We start from the raw sequence: 13,268 nt of genomic DNA, 5'->3' as shown, positions 1-13,268 counted from the left end.
ACGGAAAGGCAGTTAATGAACAAAGCAATTACCAGGCATAGTCAACATGGATTTATGAAAGGAAAGTCCTGCCTTAATAACTCGATCTCCTTGTATGATAAGGTCACTCTCTTTGTGAGTGGAGTGAAGGGAAGACAATGGATATAATATTTCTGGGTTTCAGTTAGGCAATAAATACCATCCCTCACAGGATCCTTCTGGACAAGTTGTCCAAATGGGAGTTGAAGAGGTTCAGTCTACACTGGATAATGAACTGGCTCATCAGTAGATGACCATTCACTATGACCTCAAAGGGTCATACATCTGGCTGGTGGGCAGTCATTAACAGTGTTCCTCAGGGCTCAGTTCTAGGGACTGTCCTGTTCAACATTGTTATCAATGATCAGGCTGCACCGGTGGGCTGAGGTCAACTGTATGAAGTTCAATAAGGCCAAGTGCCGGGTCCTGCACCTGGGGCGCAATAACCCCAAGCAGAACTACAGGCTGGGAGAGGAATGGTTGGAGAGCTGCCAGGCAGAGAAGGACCTGGGAGTGATGGTGGACAGTCGGCTGAGTATGAGCCAGCAGTGTGCTCTGGTGGCCAAGAAGGCCAACGGCATCCTGGCTTGTATCAGAAACACTGTGACCAGCAGGGCTAGGGAGGTGATCGTCCCCCTGTACTCGGCTCTGGTGAGGCCGCACCTCGAGTACTGTGTTCAGTTTTGGGCCCCTCGCTACAAGAAGGACATCGAGGTGCTTGAGCGGGTCCAAAGAAGGGCGACGAAGCTGGTGAGGGGCCTGGAGAGCAAGTCCTACGAGGAGCGGCTGAAGGAGCTGGGCTTGTTCAGCCTAGAGAAGAGGAGGCTCAGGGGTGACCTTATTGCTCTGTATAAGTACATTAAAGGAGGCTGTAGCGAGGTGGGGGTTGGCCTGTTCTCCCATGTGCCTGGTGACAGGACGAGGGGGAATGGGCTAAAGTTACGCCAGGGGAGTTTTAGGTTAGATGTTAGGAAGAATTTCTTTACTGAAAGGGTTGTGAGGCATTGGAACGGGCTGCCCAGGGAGGTGGTGGAGTCACCATCCCTGGAAGTCTTCAAAAGACGTTTAGATGTAGAGCTTAGGGATATGGTTTAGTGGGGACTGTTAGTTTTAGGTCAGAGGTTGGACTCGATGATCTTGGAGGTCTCTTCCAACCTAGTAAATTCTGTGATTCTGTGATTCTGTGATTCTGTGATTCTGTGATCAGGATGCAGGAGTTGAATTCATCCTTGGCAAGTTTGCTGAGAAATCTATTCTATTATCTTTGTCTTCCAAATGGGGGTGGGGGTGTGGGGTGCAGAGAATAAAAATGCCTACGAATATACCCAGTAGACTTGTCTTACACTGTCTATAGTTGCAGAGGTCACAACATGAGATCAGATGTAAGGCACTACTATGTTACAGAGCCTATTGCTATTGAAATAGTGACTGTCACCATCTGAAAAGTCAGTTCCTTCAGACTATTCAGTGACACATCCCTCGGGGGGGGGGGGGGGGGGGGTTAGGAGGGTGTAAATAAGAAGCTCTGCAATGGCAAAGGGGGCCTGCCTACTCTCTCACATCATGCAGGTATGGCAACAAAATGTCTAAGGTACTATTCCCGTTTCCTTTCTCTTTGTCAGACAGGAACCAAACTATTGCATATTTAATTATTCTGTTTCGACAGTTCTCAGGTTCTCTCACTCCCACTTGGACTCCTGAATCTCTGTAGTACTCACAGAGAGCAATATAGACTTGTTACTGTTCTTCGAAGGGCTTCTTTGACCTCCTTGTTCCTCAAGCTGTAAATTACAGGGTTCAGCATGGGTATTGCCAGGGTATAAAACACAGAGATGATCTTGTCATACTCCATAGAGTATTTTGAACTGGGCCGTAAGTACATGAAGGAGCCTGTCCCGTAGAAGATGGCAACAGCAGTCAGATGGGAAGCACACGTGGAGAAGGCTTTGCATCTGCCTTTGGCAGATTTCAACTTGTAGATTGTAACCCCAATGCAGATATAGGAGATGAGAATAAGAAGGATGGTTGAGATGACAAGCACGGTAGCACAGGTGAAATGTACCAGGTCAGTGATGTAAGTATCAGAGCAGGAGAGCTTCAGGATGGGGGGCACATCACAGAAGAAATGATCGATGATGGAATTGCAGAAGGACAGGTGGAATATAAATAAAGTCTGAATGGTTGCATTCACACAACTCATGAAGTAGGACACGCACACAAGGAGGATGCAGAACCTCCTAGACATAATGACAGGGTAGAGCAAGGGGTTGCAGATGGCTATAAATCGGTCATATGCCATCACCGCCAGGAGGTAGCACTCGCCTGTCACTGCAATGCAGAACAGGAAGAGCTGAGCTGTGCATGTTGTGTATGAGATGACTTTTGTCTCAGCCACAAGGGTCATGAGTGTACTGGGTATAATGATGGTGGAGTAGCTGACATCTAAGAAAGAAAGGTTGCTGATGAAGAAGTACATGGGGGTGTGGAGCTTGGAGTTGATTTGAATGAGCACAATCAGCCCCAGATTTCCCACTACAGTCAACAGATAGATAAGTAGAAACACTGTGAAGAGAAGGACCTGTAACTTCAGGTTGTCGGTGAATCCCAATAAGATGAACTTAGTCACCACAGTGTGATTCCCTTCTGCCATCTGTCATTGACAGGAAAAGACAGAGTTATGCTGAAAAAAAAAAAAAAAAAAGGTAAATGCCCACCAATACATCAAACTGGCTAGAGTCAAGCACTGATGTAAGGTAAAGATATAACTTTGCCAATCTTCCTATTTACGTTTTTTAAGTTCTGAACTCAAATTATCTCATTTTCATTTCCTGCATTTCAAAGCCTTGTATTATTTCAGTGTACTCTGAATGAACACAGGTTAACAAATCACACTTACTACTGCAGATCTCACTACCTCTTCCTCCCCAAATGTTTAATTTAATGTGTAAATGAGTAATCTGCACAGCTAACATTAACACCATAGTATTTGTTTCACCTCACATAATTTAGATGGATATTACTCAAATATGATTTGCAGGATGCTCTTGAAATACTCATTTTTCCCATATGGATAATTAACTTTGTACATAACAATGTACAATGTACAAAGTTATATATAAATAACTTTTATAACATAATATATAATATATAAAAGTCAAACACATGCTAAACTAGAAAAATCTATCAAAAGAAATGGGGTCAGACACATGTACCTTATGATTATGTCAAAATTTCAGGTCAATTATGGTAAGCAGAAAGCCAAAGCTAAGGGTTTGGAATAGCTCACCTATAAATATTAATGGCATTTCAGCTTGAAAGGGAGCAGAACTTCTGCTCTGCTATTATTTTCAAAAAATCAAGAATAACATGAGAATTAGAATCAGTTGACTTCTTGAGCACGTTCTCTTTCTGAAGGCTAGAAATAAGCCCAGGAATAAAAAATTAAGTAGAGACCTTGGATGAACTGATCTTGTCCATTTCACTTTTCCAAGGAAGAATGAACTCTGTTGATGTAACATATGAAAATACTTGTCTGATTTGTTCTTTAAACTCTCCAGTAGATTGCCCATGTTCCCTACTAATTTTGCTTCTTTATAGAATGTTATCATAGAACGGCTTGACTTGGAAGAGATCTTAAAGATCATCCAGTTCCCATCCCCTTGCCATGGCAGGGATGCCACCCACTAGATCAGGTTGCCCAGAGTTGCCATCCAACCTGGTCTTGAACACCTTCAACCACAACCTCTTTGGTAACCTGTTCCAGTGTCTCATCACCCTCTGAGTGGAGCTATTCCACCTAACATCTAATCTAAGTCTCCCCTCTTCTGGTTCAAAACCATTTCCCTTCGTCCTCTCATTGTCTGCCTGAGCAAACAGTTCTCTCCACCTTTTTATAAACCCTATTGAAGTATTGAAAAGCTGCAATAAGGTCACCCCACAGTCTTCTCTTTTTCAGGCTGAACATCCTCTGCTCTCTCAGCCTTTCTTCTCAAAAACATAAACATGATATCATAAACATGATAGTTAGTATTCTCCATGAGATTAACCTAAATTTTCCCATTGCAATTAAAATGAAAATGATTTGCTCTGTCTTACCCCCTGTCCCCAAGCTGTTGTCTTGAATTAAAGAGTGTGATCTCATGTCAAAGAGAAACTCATCAAAATGAGAAAGCTAGTAAACTGAGCTCCCACAATTTGAAAAAATAAATAAATTTTAAAAAATATATTTATTTTTTTTCAAGAATACCCATATTGCTATACTGTAAGGAATAGATATGGGGGAATCAACCCACAAAAAAAAATAATAATTAAAAAAAAAAAGTATAAAATATGTTTAGACATTTGTGTTCATCACAAAACTCTTATTCCCAAGCCTGTTCTTACCTTGCCACAAACACTGTAGCATGCTTGGGTGTACTGGTGTTTCTTCTCATGTCAGTGGACTGTCCTGTAAAAGAAAAAGGAAATTCAGCTAATGCAGATTTGAATGCAAGATGCACAGTCTTTATTGACTCCTGACACTATGGGATTTACATTCTCTCAAACTAGAATGAAAAATATACTGTATCTGTACAGATACAAAGAAAAAGTGTACCTGCAGAAGAAGAAAATCTCTTGTTCCTTATCAAAAAGGAGGTATTTTAGCAGCTTACATGCACATTCATATACTTGTGCTCTGTTTGGTTGTTGAATTTCTGGTTGGCCACAGAGTCTCTGAATCCAAGACACAGTAGACTAGGCACAACGGGACCATTAAAATGTTCTGTGGGCTCCCCATGGAGCCACCTTTCCTGCAATATGCAATATGCATATGCACTTTATTCGCATCAGTTTTAAGGAGAATAATTTTCTGACACCCACCCTTTACATATTTATAAATATTAATAAGGTCACCCCTCAGTCTTCTCTTCTCCAAGCTAAAGAGACACAGCTCCCTCAGCCTTTCCTCATAAGGGAGATGCTCCACTCCCTTAATCATCCTTGTGGCTCTGTGCTGGACTCTCAAGCAGTTCTCTTGTCCTTCCCTGTCCTTCTTGAGTTCCTTTCCTATATGATTCCTTACTGGGTCTGGCTGAGATGGAGTTAACTCTCCCTGCAGTGGCCCATATAGTGCTGTGCTCTGCAGTTGGAGCTAGAACAGCCCTCATATCACACCAATGTCTGTTGTGGAGCAATGTTGGCACATCAACAAGACTCCCTCTGACTCCCCCAGAAGCCAGTAGGCTAGGGGTGGGCAAAGGTGAAGAGGGGACATCGCCAGGGCAACTGACCTAAACCAACCAAAGAGATATTACTATATCTGTACTATACTGTTCTCTACTCTACTCTACTCTACATGATATACATACTATACATACTGTACATACTATACATACTATATACCATATACCATATATGATATACATACTATATTATGACACACTCAGCAATAAAAGGTGGGAAAAGGGAAAGAGGAAAGGCAGGGGGAAAAGGGGAAGTCAGTTTGTAAATGATAGCAGGAATGGTATATCCTTCTTTCCCTTTGGGGTAATTAAAGCACCTTTTAAGTTTTTCTAGCATCTATGAGTAACCAAAATACTCCTATTGCTAGGTTTCAGGAATGCGTTTCTCTTTTCTTTTTTTTTTTTTTTCCCCCTAAGATTAAAGAAATGCTTAAGAATGCCATGCTGGAATCTGCCCCAAAAAAGTGTGGTGGTGGGCAGCAAGGTGTGTGGGAGGATATGGGCAAGTACCTGTCATGGTTGTCTCTTCCGATGATTTTGAACTTTACCCCTGAACAAGTGCGAAATCCTGAAAAACTGACAGAATGCTTGAAAGATGTGTGCCCTGATCCTGGCAATGCCAGAGAACTCCAGCTTGCTGCACTGTGCAGGGGCCTAGCCTATACCTGTCAAAGAGTAATAGGACAATAGGTAAGAGGAAAGGGACAACTAGATTTACTGGACTGAGTGGATCTGAACACAGTACTTCAGATGGGATCTCAAGAGAACAGAGTAGAGGCAGAGAATTACCTACCACCCACCTTCTGGCCATGCTTCTTTTGATGCAGCCCAGGATATGGTTGGCTTTTTGTGCTACAAGTGCACATTGCCAACTCATGTCAAGCTTCTTGTCAGCCAGTACCCACACGTCCTTCTCATCAGGGCCGCTTTCAGTCCATTCTCCACCCATCCTGTATTTGTGCTTGGGATTTCTCTGGCCAAGATGCAGGACCTTGCATTTGGCCTTGTTGAACCTCATAAGAGCATCAGAATAACAGACAGGTGGACCGAGCTTTGACAATTGAATTGCCTCAGGTGGACCTGGACTGCGGACATAAGGGTGAGCTGTTTGTAGTTTGATGGGCCTATGAGATATCAGGACATCTGGGGAGGGATGCCACATACAGATGGGCTTGTGATTGAGGGGTGGACCTGACCATTGAGGCCATCACACAGGTCACCCATAAATGTGAAACCTGTGCTGTGATCAAGAGCTCCTAGCTGTGGCTAGGAGTTCGATATGGTGATGCCTTGTAAACACTCACCATGGTAGAAGCAACTACTGGAGCAAGTCCAGAGGAGGACTACAAAGATGATTAGAGGACTGGAGCACCTGTTGTACAAGGACAGACAGAGAGAACTGGGCCTGTTTAGCCTGGAAAAGAGAAGACTGAGGGGAGATCTCATTGATGCATATAAATATGTGAAAGGAGGGTGTCAAGACAATGGAACCAGGTTCTTTTCAGTTGTGCCCAGCAACAGGACGAGAGGCAATGGGCACAAACTGAAGCACAGGAAGTTCCAGCTGAATATGAGAGGGCACTTTACTGAGAGGATGACGGAGCACTGGAACAGGTTGCCCAGAGAGGTTGTGGAGTCTCCTTCTCAGGGAATATACAAAACTCACCTGGATGCCATTCTGTGCAACATGCTCTAGGTGATGCTGTACGGCAGGGGGGTGGATGATCTTCAGTGGTCCCTTCCAACCTTGGCCATTTTGGGGTTCTGTCATTTCGTAACTACTGGGTGGCTGGAAACAAACCTAGTAGACCATGCCACTGTCTGAAACATTATCTTTGACCTGGAAAGGAAAGTTCTGTGGCATCATGGTACACACGAGAGAATTGAATCAGACAGTGGGAGTCACTTCCAAAACAATCTTGTCACCTCCTGGGCCAAGAGGCATAGCACTGAGTGGGTGTATCACATCCCCTATCACCCACAAGCCTCTGGAAAGGTTGAGACATACAATGGGCTGTTAAAGATCATGTTATAAGCCTTAGGAGCTGAGACATGGAAACACTGAAACATTAATTTACCAGAAGCCACTTGGCTAGTGAACACAAGGCGATCTGACAACCATCCCGGTCCTGCTGAAACAAAACCCCTACATGCTGTGGGAGGAGCTAAAGTCCCCATAGTGCATGTAGGGAAGTGACTGGGGAAGTCTGTGTAGGTTGCTCCCAAGGGAAGAGGCAAATCCTCTTCCTTGAAGACAATCCTGGGATTGTCTTCACCCCAAAAATGGGCTACTTGTGGTGGGTGATGCAAAAGGATGGGAGTATCAAGTGTGTGACTCAAGGAGATTTAAGCTTGGGAAAAAAGAAAAAAAAAAAAAAAAAAAAAAAAAGAAAAGAAACTAATCTGTAATCTAAATTACATGTTGTAGGAAGACACTGCAGAACCAATGACAGGTCAACTTCACGAGGAACTGGGCAAGTGCAGCAACTGAAGTTAAGCTGCTGCTGGTGTCCAGAAATCCTACTCTGCCTGTCCTGAGTGACCACTTTCACAGATGAAACCTAAATCATAAACAGTTCTTATGAACATTTTGGGAGAGGCCTATCAAATGAAAAGAAGTACCTGTATATATATCTGTTAAAGGACAGGGAACAGTGGTGATGAGAATACTGAAATACATGGAACCTGAGTGTGACACGAATGCTATGGAGTAAGGGGTTGTACAGGGTCTGGCTGGGATGGAATTAACTTTCCCTGCAGCAGCCCATATAGTGTTGTGCTCTGCAGTTATAGCTAGAACAGCATTGGTATCACACCAGTGTTTTGTTTGTTGCTGAGCAAGGCTGGCACAGCATCAGGACTCCCTCCAAAACCCCCCAAGAGCCGGCAGACTGGGGATGGGCAAGAGGTGAGGAGGGGACGTAGGCAGGGCAGGTGACTTCAACCAACCAAAGGGATATTCCATACCATATGAGGTCACACTCAGCAAAAAAAAGTGGAAAAGGGTAAGGTGGGTGGGAGAGGGGACGAGGGGCTCTGAAGATGTAGCGGTTTTACTCAGCTGGGCAACCAGGCCCCACCACAACCACTTTCTCACTCGCCTTTCTCAAAGGGAAAGGGGGAGAAAATACAATGTAAAGGGCTCAAGGGTTGAGATAAGGACAGGAAGATCACTCAATAATTTCCATGATGGGCAAAACAGATTCAACACAGGGAAATTAAGGAAATTTATTACCTATTACTAACTAGCTAGAGAAGTGAAAAATAAATAAATAAAATTAATTAATTAATTAAAATTAAACAGTGAACCCCCCCATTTAACCCCCATATTACTTAATTAACACCATATAAATTAATTAATAATTAATAAAATAAATTTTATTAATTAATTAATTTTAAAAACTTACACACACACAACCCCCCCATCCACCTTCTTCCACATCCTCCCCCTGAGTGGCACGGGGGAACAGGGTTTGTGGTCAGTCTATACACTTGGTCTTTGCTGCTCCTTCTCAGTCCCTCTCTTCCCCTGCTCCAACATGGGGTCCCTCCCACAGGATGCCGTCCTTCCCGAACTGATCCTGTGTGGCCTTTCCACAGGCAGCAGGTCTTAAACAACCACTCCAAATATGGGTCCGTACCACAGAGTCCATCTGTCAGGAACACACTGCTCCAACCTGGGTCCCCCACGGGCAGCAGCTTCTGACAGATCACCTGCTCCTGCGTGGACTCCTCTCCATGGGCCACAGGTCTGGTTCAGAACCTGCTCTAGCAAGGGTTCTGCACAGGCCGCAGCCTCCTTCAGATCAGAGTCACCTGCTCCAGAAAGGGCTCCTCCACAGACCGCAGAGTGAAAACCTGCTCCACTGTGATACACTACGGGCTACAGGGGGACAGTCTGCTCCACCATTGTCCTTTCCACAGGCCACAGGGGAACTTCAGCTGCAGTGCCTAGAGCACCTCCTTCCCCTCCTTCACTGACCTTGGTGCCTGCAGGGCTGTTTCTCACTCCTCACTCTCCCGGCTGCTGTTGCACGGCAGGTTTTTCCCTTTCTTGAATATGCTATCACAGAGACACAATCAACATCACTTACTGGTTCAGGTCTGGGCAGTGGCAGGTCCCTTTGGAGCTGGTTGAAACTGGCCCTTATCTAACATGTGGCAGGTTCTGGATTCTTCTCACAGAAGCCACCCCTGCAGCTACCAAAACCTTGCCATGTAAACCCACTACAGACGTGTTCTCCCAAATTACCTCTATGTATATTGTGGCCCTGCTTTACGGGTCATGGCCAAACATTGCTAATTGATGGGAAGTAGAGAGCAATTTTTTTTTCTACTCTCCATGCGTCATTATGGCCTTTGCTTGCTTTTTTCCTCTTCCTTTTTCCTTTAATTAAATTATCTATACCTCAACTTATGAACCTAGCCTTCTTTTTTTTTTTTTTTTTTTTTTTTTTCTTTCCAGCATTATTTCTTATTCCCATCTTCTGAGGAGAGGGAGTGAGAAAGTGGTTTGGTTTTCAGCTGCCCTCTCAAGGTAAAACCACCACAGCATAGTGTCAATGACACCTGAAATACTACAAGAAGTAGTTGATGCCTTTGAATTGGAAGGGAGAAGATTCCCCTCCTGTTACCTGCATCAGCAAATAACATAACTAGCACCTAATATCAGGTTTTTAATTGCTAATGTATGGATTCAAAATAGCAAAATGTTGTTCTCAGGAAAAGGAATTTACAGCTAGCAGAAAGGGGCCTACTTTGATGTGATTGCTACCAGCAGCAGGTTAGGGTAGTCTTCTCTTCCCAGGGTTACAGAGCAGATGAAGTTTATCTGAAAGTTTATATATGGGAGAATTCCAAGTAATGGTCTAGATGACATTTTTGATACTTTTGATAGTATTTATTTATTTGCTAGTGTTTCAGTAGTGCTCAGGAACCCTAGGCCTGGGTCTGTGACAGTATAAGAGAACAGAAAAGGGATCCTTTCTTGTTACAGTTTATATTGTTCTTCAAATCAGAAGATACACCTTCAGATCTTCCTAATTACAATAGGAGCTAAAATACAGCTTGTCTTTCAGAGGGAGTTCTTGGGTAATTTTCAGAAGAGGAACTATCGTGAGTGATACTTGATCTCTGATACTTTTGAAAAGTTACTGTTGTTCTACACCTCTCCCTTTTCATGTCCTGCTTTTTTACTCCACAGTTTTTTTATGGCACTCTTCACTTCCTCATTTCTCAATGTATAGATGAGTGGGTTCAGCATGGGTGTGATGACAGTGTAAAACACTGCCACACTCTTGTCCTCTGACAGATTGCTGGAAGGGCGTATGTAGGAGAACGTGCATGGCCCGAAGAACAGAATCACTACAGTGATGTGGGACCCACAAGTAGAGAGGGCCTTGTGTCGCCCTTCGGATGTTTGTCTTCTCAAGGAAACCAGGATGACAATGTAGGACACAACCAGGATGAAGAAACAGCTCAGAGCTATCATTCCACTGTTGGCAACAACAAGGATGCCCACAGCATAGGTGTCAGTACAAGCCAGTTGTAGTAGGGGGTGGACATCACAGAAGAAGTGGTCAATTTTGTTGGGGCCACAAAAGGGGAGAAAAGAGGTTAGGAGCGTTTGCACCATGGAATGCACAAAGCCTCCCACCCATGAGCAGATCAACATCCGGTCACAAGTACGCCTGGTCATGAGAGTGGTGTAGTGGAGAGGTCTGCAGATGGCAGTGTAACGATCATAGGCCATCACTGTGAGGATGAAGATCTCAGTGCAGCCAAAGAAATGTACCCCGAACAGCTGCATTATGCAACCCACAAAGGAGATGGTTTTATTTTCAATAAGGAAGTCAGCAATCATTTTGGGAGCTGTGACAGAAGAGTAACAGATATCTACAAAGGATAGGTAGGAAAGGAAGAAATACATGGGCGATTTCAGATGTTGACTGCTCATTACAGTGACAACAATGAGCAGATTTCCTGACATGATAATCATATAGAAGAACAAAAACATAACAAAGCATATTTTCTGAATTACTTGATTTTCTGAAAGTCCAAGAAGAATGAATTCCTTCACACTGCTTGCATTCTCCATGTTAATCGTTTGGTTGGCAATATACAATATACAGTCTATACACCTGGAAAGAAAAGGACATTATTCTTCACTTTTTTCATTATTAATAATGAATTAGTATCAGAAGTATATACAGACTAAAAAATATACAGGATTAATATTAAGTTTACAAGTTGGTTTAAATTATCTGGTCACAATTTAAAACTACTTGAAATTTTCTGGTCTCAATTTAAACTTACATCACAAACTCTGCTGCAAGCAAAAGCTGATCAATCATACAACAGAAACAGAAATTGAGAAAGCCCATGATTAATCTCAAACCCACAAAGTAAAGTCTAGAGAGGAAGTGGAGATAGTTAGTGACTTTTCCTGTGCTTGCATTATGTGAAAGATATTCTTTTTCTGATATCTCTCCAAAAAAAAAAATATATAAAAAAAAATAAGGATCAATAAGAACAACAGGATATCAATTTCTACCTGTTAATACAAAGCTTTGATCCTTTCCATCCCTCCTTTCATTTAGCAATAGTGCAAATTTCTCCAGAAAATAACATAAAATATTACATAATCACACCTTTATGGCAGTACAGTTACCTAGGGGAAAATAAATATCTGGGCTCAAACCAGGCAATAGCAGAACTGGAAGCAAACAGCACTAGTCCTTGTATCATGTTTAGGTAATCAGCTGTTCAGAAAAGAATGATCAAGAGATAAGTGGTCAAGGAAAAATGAATTCTGGAACAATGGCAGATAGGAAATTCCTAAGCTAAAAAAAAGGGTGTATGTTTTTTTGAAAGAATTGTGAAGATACAACCTGTTAACAATACAGCTTTACTGTATATCCCTCTTGGTAAGGTCCCTGCCACAACCACCAAATTCCTTTTACAAAATATATATCTGACTGATAAGGGAAGGGAAGGGAAGGGAAGGGAAGGGAAGGGAAGGGAAGGGAAGGGAAGGGAAGGGAAGGGAAGGGAAGGGAAGGGAAGGGAAGGGAAGGGAAGGGAAGGGAAGGGAAGGGAAGGGAAGGGAAGGGAAGGGAAGGGAAGGGAAGGGAAGGGAAGGGAAGGGAAGGGAAGGGAAGGGAAGGGAAGGGAAGGGAAGGGAAGGGAAGGGAAGGGAAGGGAAGGGAAGGGAAGGGAAGGGAAGGGAAGGGAAGGGAAGGGAAGGGAAGGGAAGGGAAGGGAAGGGAAGGGAAGGGAAGGGAAAAGATTGACAAAAGGTATCTTCGATTGAAAGATATCGTGTGTGTTATTTTTCTTCTTTGCATGAAAATTCATGTTGTATGAGAAATAAGATTTATTTTGTGGTTTCTCACTAAAAATATTTAGTTAAAAATGTATACATTTTGTCATATTTTTACCATCTTCCTTAACCAATATAATACATGAAAGACACAAAGTGTTATTTTTATTTACAGAAGAGATATTTAAATAGCAAATACTACAATTTCACTTACAAATTTGAATCCTTCTACCAATGTTGAATGGATTGCTTGATGTTCAAAGAGAAGGTGAGAAGTTCGGAGAGAATGTGCTCTGATATCCATTTATGATTTCTTTACTTTCCTGAAGACTTCATTTGTGCATTTGGTTAGTTCTTCCAAAGGGAGCAATCAAAGAAACAAATAATTGCTTCTCTTCCCCAGCCTGGCAGTACTATTTGTCATTGAACTTAAAGACATGTACCTGTTGTAGTTTAAATCAGCAGGCAGCTAGACAACATAGAGCCTTTTGTTCACTCCCCCTACTCTACAGTGGGATGGAGAAGAAAATTGGAAAGAAAAGTGCAAGAAGTCACGGGATAAGATAAGGAAAGTTTTATGTTAAAGGAAAAAAAGAAAAAAGCAACTAAAAGGATAACAAAAGAAGTGATGTAGAACACAATTGCTCACCATCACCCAAGCAATGCCCAGTCAGTCCCCAAACAAAGGCATCCCCCTTGCCAATACT

General features: G+C 42.8%; 2 protein-coding genes across 2 annotated transcripts; both read right to left on the bottom strand.

The window, feature by feature from the left end:
- Positions 1 to 1,732: 1,732 nt before the first annotated feature.
- LOC137844250 (olfactory receptor 5AP2-like) lies at positions 1,733 to 2,668 on the bottom strand. The gene has a single exon (XM_068660453.1). The coding sequence runs from the start codon at positions 2,666 to 2,668 to the stop codon at positions 1,733 to 1,735; it is 936 nt and encodes a 311-aa protein (XP_068516554.1).
- Positions 2,669 to 10,401: 7,733 nt separating this feature from the next.
- Positions 10,402 to 11,352, bottom strand: LOC137844249 (olfactory receptor 4S2-like). Its single transcript, XM_068660452.1, has one exon. The coding sequence runs from the start codon at positions 11,335 to 11,337 to the stop codon at positions 10,402 to 10,404; it is 936 nt and encodes a 311-aa protein (XP_068516553.1). The 5' UTR covers positions 11,338 to 11,352.
- Between the last annotated feature and the right edge of the window lie 1,916 nt (positions 11,353 to 13,268).

Source organism: Anas acuta, chromosome 25 (genome assembly GCF_963932015.1).
Source record: "Anas acuta chromosome 25, bAnaAcu1.1, whole genome shotgun sequence".
Lineage (NCBI taxonomy): Eukaryota > Metazoa > Chordata > Aves > Anseriformes > Anatidae > Anas > Anas acuta.
The sequence above is the reverse complement of the archived record's forward strand: the minus strand, read 5'-3'. Positions and strand labels throughout refer to the sequence as shown.